General features: G+C 34.2%; 1 protein-coding gene across 1 annotated transcript; it reads left to right on the top strand.

Moving 5' to 3' along the window:
- LOC11445656 (F-box/kelch-repeat protein At3g06240) lies at nt 1-1,646 on the top strand. The gene has a single exon (XM_003594087.4). The coding sequence runs from the start codon at nt 185-187 to the stop codon at nt 1,436-1,438; it is 1,254 nt and encodes a 417-aa protein (XP_003594135.2). The 5' UTR covers nt 1-184; the 3' UTR covers nt 1,439-1,646.
- Nucleotides 1,647-8,225: the final 6,579 nt, after the last annotated feature.

Here is an 8,225-nt window from a genome sequence, read left to right as displayed (position 1 = left end):
CGCCAAAAATAAATCACCACCAAAATAAAGTATAGCCGAAACAGAGTAAGAAAAGAATTTCGTTTCCACTGGAATCTCGATTTTCTACCGATGGTTGCAACCGAACCGGAACAAAATTCAAATCACGCTATTTCTATTGTGCTTAACGGTGGTCTCCAATTGCAAGACAGACATATCGTCGGAGATGGAGAAATCTGCGACGCCGGCTACCGGTAAGGTTAGCAATCACATACCTGATGATGTTGCAATCTCCATTCTATCAAATTTGCCTCTTAAATCTTTGAAGCGATTTGAATCTACATGTAAATCATGGTCAATGTTATTTCAAAACCCTTATTTCATGAAAATCTACCGGAATCGAATCATACAAGGAAATCATTCTGATCATGCTGATGCATCTCTCATCTTACGGCATACTATCGTGTTGGACAATGTAGTTAGGCCCGTGGTTGAACCCCTATTCCAGTCCACGTTGTATTTCATTTCTGGTGAGAAATTTGAGAATAGGGTTAAATTAAATTTGTCACTCCCGTTTCAAGTGCTTGGCCAAGATATTTATATTTTGGGGTCTATTAGTATCAATGGCTTTCTTTGTCTCTCTAATTTATTGGATGATGAGAGAAAAGCTGTATTGTGGAATCCAACCACCAAGGAATTCATTGTCATCCCTTCTAGTCCGGTTGAGTCATTACCTTATCGGAAGTTTGAAGCTTTTATTCATGGGTTTGGTTATGATCATGTTATGGATGATTATAAGGTGATTCGGTATGTAGAGTTTGATAGCCTATCTTTCTATGACATTATGTCTAGGGGCTTGTCTGAGCAAGAGGCTTCATGGAAAGACGTACCCATGGAACCCTTATGGGAGATATATAGTCTAAGAAGCAACTCTTGGAAGAAACTTGATGTTGACATGTCTATGGTGATGTCCCCTGAAACAAGAGAAGAAACTGTCCGATTCTACATGGATGGAATGTGTCATTGGTGGGATAAAATTGAAAAAGATAGTGATGATGGTGAAACATATTTTGTTTCATTTGACGTGACCAATGAAGTGTGTTTTACGACACCCATGCCCTCGGATATTGATGATACTTTTGATATTAGATTGGTGAAGAGGCAGTTGGTGATGTTAAATCGGTCCATTGGTTTGATATCATATAGTGGGGAGACGAATACCCTTCACGTATCAATTTTAGGTGAAATTGGTGTAAAAGAATCGTGGACTAAGCTCTTCATTGTTGGGTCGTTGCCTCATGTTAAGTATCCCATCGAAGCAGGGAAAAATGGTGACATATTCTTCATAAAAAAAGATGGAGAACTAGCTTGTTTTAATTTGGATACACAGACGATTAAGGAGCTTGGTGTCGAAGGAGACATGAGTCAAATAGTAATTTATAAGGAAAGTTTTCATTCAATTAGAAGCATACATAATTAACTTTTTCTGTTTGATTTGACCCAAGAGGACTGTTATGGAGGTTCTTACTTTTTGTATTGGAAGTGGCTTGCCGGTTGCACATATCATATTTGTGATCAAGTGCTTGGCAAATTAAGTAACCATTTGATAATATGAATTTTGCTTTGTCAATTTTATTTTGAAGATTAACTCTCTTTCTATTTGCATAGTGATGTGGTTTGCATTTCCATTGTAACTTGTAAGAATGATCTTTTGCCTCTACTGAATGACCTCCAATTTTATGTAGATATAGATTATATTTGGAAGTCTTTAGTGTAAAGCGAATATCCCTTTGTTTGAACTTCGTCTTTAGTCACCCTGAGTTTGTGGGGGAATGATAGGATATACCAGGCATTAGTTTAATTAGCTTCTTTAGCCTGTTTGTAATGTATAATGGTCTAAAGTAGTTGTCATCTTTCATAGAAAAATTAGCAGTCGTTGTAGGCTTGTAGAAGGTCTAACAAGGTTGAACTTAGTATAAACAAGAGAAGACTTAGCAGTGAAATAACATAAGTTCAGCTCAAAATTCATTTAGTTGTCTATTTCTGTTTCTCTCAAAAATCAAACTCTTTTGCTCGCTTATAAGGATGGGATTTTCCTTAGCCAGTTGAGGTCAAAATTCTCTAATGAAGCAGGGAAGTACTGTAAATTACAGCTGGGCTAAATTGGTTTCCTTGGGTTGACTGTTGGTTCATTACCAAATTAAATAGGTACTGCAAGATGACTGTTTTCTAGCTGTTGGTGGAGGTCTAATGAAAACATGCCCCCTAAAACATATGGCCCTTTGAAGCTATGTTATGGTAATACGGGGAAGTTGTGCACATTCTGCAAAGTATGATTAGTATTTTTTACTTTGGTCTTGTTTGGACTTTACATTTTGAAGAACTGTCCAAAGAACAGATTGAGCAGCTATGGCATGCACAAGCTGTTCCACCAACTCTTTCAATTCTCGGAAGATTAAGAGAAGAAGCAAGCATTCCATTTCCTTCTCAGCTTAGCTTGCCTATATAAAGCAATATAAAGATATCAACCCTAAGATCTCTTTCAAAATTTAATTTTTTGATTTATTGCACATAAATTATGAAATTGCTTTCAACACACATTTGTGGAACAAGTTTTGATGAATGAAGCAGCCAAGAAAAAAGAAAGGGAAGCAGTAGTAACTGTGACTGTGAGTAAGGCCCAAGGAATGGAGGTAGCTGCAGCGGTGGATACTTACCGTGTTTGAGAAGACATTGGACAGGTTTTTGCTTTTAGTGTCATTTTAGCTTCATTAAATATAAACCAGCCTCTTTAATCTTGTCCTTACTCTTGAGATTTTTCTTCAAGGTTTGATGGCATGGAAAATCCCCTTGAAATACCCATACTAAATGACTTTACAATGGTATTTTTTATTCAATCACGGAAGAAATGATTATTTCACTACGCTCTTGCTGTGATACTTGCTGGAAATCATTGGAGTTCAGTCGCATATAAACAGTGTTGGATTTATCTTCCAAAATTAAAGATTTGGGAAGGCTCAAATAATTCCTTGGATTGGAAGTAGCACACTCACAACAGAGAATTTCTATTTGCCAAAGTAACATACTGCCTTGATCTTTTAAATGAAACCAAACTCATAGGGTCTAGCCAGCAGCAAGTGCTCCATTGGATGTATCCGTGAAACTGTTTAATACCGCCTTAAGAAGATGTGGCAGGATTCAGAAGGCTCCTAGAAAGGGTATTCTGTCTAACTACAACTAGACCGCACAAGCTTTTGCTCCTCAACAATTCAGCCAGTTTTTAAGCTGCCAATGCCATACCATGACACACTACTTTCTGTTCTGTGTGACAAGTTCATCAAAAGTTTAAGAATTATCTATTGTTTTTCAGTTTGAAAATTTTGTAATAATGTTTCAATGTGATGCATGGAAGTTCTTTGTGCAGATCAAGTATGCATATTCTGATACAATGATATATTAACCTTGGGTTATGAGTCAATTTGTACCATCAAGTGGAATTAAATGTAAAAACACAATAACCGTTTGTTATATATCCTCGGTGAAGTTTTGTACGCCTGCTATATGTGAGTTTGCAAGGTAGTATAAATCTTTGTTAAAGCAATTCAAACTTGATTCATGATTGACAGATATATAACAAGTGATATTTTTGTTGTTAAGGACTTTCAAATGAAAAAATTGTTATAGTTAAATCTCTTGACAAGTGGTATTTGTGACATGGAAAAAAATGTATCGGCCTATTTAGGGTTTATTTTACTTTGAAATTTGAAAGAGTATGTGTATAACTAAAGATAGAGAATTGGGAAAATACTTGATGATTTAAGTTTTAGTGACGTTAGTATATTTAATTGATAAACGAATGATTGATTAAAAAAAAGATAGAGATAAAGTCAAGAAACTCAAAATCATGTCCAACCGGTCCAATTGATCCATCCAATATATGGGAGGGTACCCGTCCCATATACACATTTCTCAAAACTCATCAACCATAATAACCCTGTTTCATTTTATTCATCTCTCTAATGATGAATCTCATTCTGCTACCTCTGAAGACCAAGACATGGACCCAATGGTATAGCTTCTCTTTCTTCACTGCAATGGTTATTTTATTTCAGCTATAGGCTGTTCACTGTACTGTTTTTGTTCTTCCACTACAGCAATACTTGGAGAATAGGCTAAAGCATCTTGCTCTTGAAAAAGCAAAAGGGAAGTACCTATACCCTCACAAGTTCCATGTCACTATGTCTACTGACAATACATTAAGGAATATGAAGGTTTAAACAATGGACAACACCTTGAAGACGTTTCTGTGTCTTTGACTGGTAGGCATTAATTATCTCTGTTGATTTTTTTTCTCTTGAATTTAGTGGTTGGTTTTGTTGATATATTTGAGCAGAGAGAGAAGACTTGTAGATTCCTTAGTAAGGAGAATAAATTAGATGGAGAGTAGTCAGATCACTAGAGGCAGGCAAGAGGAAAACCTAGAAAAACTATTGGAGAAACTATTAAGAAGGATCTAGAGATTAATGAGTTGAATAAAAATATGGTATATAATAGATCATAATGGTGTCATTTGATCCATGCAACCGACCTCACTTAGTGGGATAAAGCTTAGTTGTTGTTGTTGAATTTGTTGATTTTAATATTATTATTTTTTATGTATTTCAGGCTGAATCATGCTTAAAAATGCCAATGATGCAAATATGATAAAACTAACTTTGAAGAGGTTACATCATATAGTGATGGCTGCAGCATTTCTTGACTCCTGTTACCTTGGTGTTTGGCTAACATAGAAGTAGTGGTTTGGCTTTGTAGATGTATCTTGTTTTAGATTTTAGATCCTACATTTTCTTTAATTTTTTGTGTTTATTTTAGTTGGATAGAAATAACTAATATATCTTCTATGCAGTAGTAAATCAGACTTGAACGAAGCTGAGTTTCCCAAATTTCATTCTAATGTGAAGCTTGGTGATATTGTTTGTGGTGCTCTATACTTCTGTCTTCTAGTAATCTAATATTTTGTTTAACTTTGTCTTTCTTCCATATAAAGTCTCTGTACTTCCTTGACTTAGACAATAAATACTAAGGACAATAAGGATTTTAATTAATTTTTTTAATTTTAGAAATGGATTAATTCTTTGCGAATAGGAGTAAATTTAGAGAAAAGTCCTATTAGGATAATTTGCGAAGTATTAAATTACCCTATATATCTTCCTTCAGAATGGGAACATGGCTCTTTATATACACACACGCACACTCATTTGTCAATTTTAGAAACTTCAACTAGATTTATGAAATATGAAAATTGTTGTTATTTTCATCTCTATCTACATAACTATTGGAAAGCCTATAAAATTTAAAGGAGGCAGCCAGAAAATGAAGAGAGGTCGTGAGAAAGGAAATAAAAAGATTGTTTAAGGATATTTGAGTTTGTGTGGATTATTGGCTATCAATCATGCCAAGTTGGTTGCTGTGTGATGTTTGCTAGCTTGAGGTTTTTGTTTTCTATTTCCTTCACCCTCTTCTTTTTCTTACGGTTTCTCTGTGTTTGGCCGGCAATTTGTTTTCTATTTTTATGGGTTAATTAATAAGGGTTTCCCATGGTTTACAAGGAGATGAAGATGACATTTATTTTCTAGATTTTATAAAAAAAAAAAAAATTGAGGACGACCAAATTTCATACATTCAGAGAAAATAAGGGGACTAAAATTGCCTGATTAGAAATGAGGGGACCAAAATTCTCTATTTAACAAAATATGAAGACTAAAAATGCAATTAAGCCATTAAAATAATGGTTCTCCTCTAATATAGTTGTATGTAGACGCCTTATTGGGTCTTTAGATGATATGGTGGAGTTTGGGTCAAAAGGATGGATTTTGAAAAAAAAATAGCAATCCATTTATTTAAATAAATGAAATAATATTAAATTTATAATAAAAGGGAACACCTTTGAATAATTGCATTGAATAAATACTTCTAGAGTAATAAAATCAAACAGCATTGAATAAAATAAAAATGCTACCAAGTATGAATTGTTTTTGGTTAAACACCATTGACTGAATTTAAGAGCACAAAGGAGTAGTTAGATAGATAAAAAGGGGGCAGGAGAGGAGAGACTCAATTTCCAGATTAACCTCCATTCTGATTCTTTTCTGCGCGGCTCCAATCTCTCTCTCTGAACGAGAAATTTTGGCTTTTGATTCTCCGATCGATCTACGCTGTCTCTTGGAAAGTTCTTCCGTTTCATCTGGTATACATCTCTACACTCCTCTCTTTTCAACATTCTTCTTTATTTCTCTACTATTGCTGATTAGAAATTCTTATGAGAACCAATCGATCAATGACTATCAAAATGTGATCAATTCTTATCTTTTTTATTTATTTATTTCTCACTTAAACAAACAAATTTTATATATAATGTTGTAATCTTCAATTTAGTTTTATAAAATGTAAAGTCAAACGTTACTAAGATTTTTCCGGTGTTCCAGACAGACACATCGTCAAAGATGGATCCCATGAAAGAAAAGGTTTGCAAACAGATACATGGCGATCTTGCATTATCTATTACGTCAAAATTGCCAATAAAATCTTTGAAGCGATTTGGATGCGTATGCAAATCATGGGCCATCTTATTTCAAGACCCTCATTTCATGAACATCTATCGCAACAATTTCATATCCAAGAATCATCCTGATTACGATGATACATCTTACATCCTACGACATACTGTGATTGTTCCTGTCGTAGATGGTGACGACGAGTTCCATTCCTCTTTATATTTTCTTACCGGTGAGAGGTTGGAGAACAAGGTCAAATTAGATTGCTCACTTCCATTTCAATATCTTGGCCAAGATATTGTTATTGTGAGTTCTCGTGGTATCAATGGAATTCTGTGTGTTTCTGATAGAAATGAAACTAAGTTTGCTTTTTGGAACCCATCTACCAAGGAGCTTAAGATCATTCCTCCTAGTCCTATTGAAGCCGCTACAACTTATCGGAACTGTTATCCACTTATTCTTGGATTCGGTTATGACCATGTAAGAGATGACTATAAGGTGATACGACATGTAAGATTTGGTGAACTAAATTTCTATGAGTGTGCCGAACGTGGTTTGGAATGTAAGGATGTGCCATGGAAATATATATCATATCAACCCATATGGGAGATATATAGTCTAAGAAGCAACTCTTGGCGAGAAATTGTTGTCAAACTTCCTATGAGGATGGACCGTTATAATTCTTGCTATATTGACCGATTCTATATAGATGGAATGTGTCACTGGTCATATATATGTGTTCTAAAAGAAACTTGTTTGGTGTCATTTGATGTGAGCAATGAGGTATATTTTACAACACCTATGCCCTCATATATGGACGATGGTTTAGATCATGGACTGGTGCCACAACGCTTGGTGATGTTATTTAATGGATTTGTGTCTTTGATTTCATATTATGAAGAGAAGACTACTTTTCACATATCAGTTTTGGGTGAAATCGGTGTGAGAGGATCATGGACTAAACTCATTATTATTGATCTTTTACCTTGTGTTAAGCATCCCATTGGAGGAGGGAAGAATGGCAATATATTTTTCATAAAAGACAAAGAAGAACTTGTATGCTTTGATTTGGGTACCCTAATGATCGAAGAGCTTGTTGTCGAAGGCAATTTTTATATGAGTCAAATGGTGATTTATAGAGAAAACGTTCTTCCAATTATTGGAATGAATAACTAATTTTTTTTTTTTGCCCAAGAGGTCGTTGATAAGATATTATTTTGTATACGAAGTGACTTCCTAATGATGCATATCATATTTATTATTACGGATATTACATTACAGGTGCAGAAATCATTTGATAATATGAATTTATTTCTTTATCAATTGTTCTTTTGGTCTGTTCTATTTGAGCAGTGATATTTGAACAACCATTTCATACAATTTTTGGTGACAACTTTTTTTCTCTCTTTTCATTGATTAAAAACAATGGAGAGAGAAAAAAGAAGAGACAGAATAAGAGGATAATGTGAGTATGAGAGAGAAAATTGTAAAAAATCACAAAATAGTTGTACAAATATCATTTCTCGTTCTATTTTTATCAATCAATTGTTATTTTTTATTTAGGCAATCCCTCGTTCTTTTGGTCTGTTCTTTCTTTATCAATTTTCATTAAAGGTTTATTATTCATTTTCTACATACAAACGTATATAATTTGTATTTCAACTGTAAGAATGGTATTTTTTTTTTTCTTTATTGCATGATCTCAAATTTAGT

This window comes from Medicago truncatula, chromosome 2 (genome assembly GCF_003473485.1).
Source record: "Medicago truncatula cultivar Jemalong A17 chromosome 2, MtrunA17r5.0-ANR, whole genome shotgun sequence".
Classification (NCBI taxonomy): Eukaryota; Viridiplantae; Streptophyta; class Magnoliopsida; order Fabales; family Fabaceae; genus Medicago; species Medicago truncatula.
This window is presented reverse-complemented; position numbering and strand designations above follow the sequence as displayed.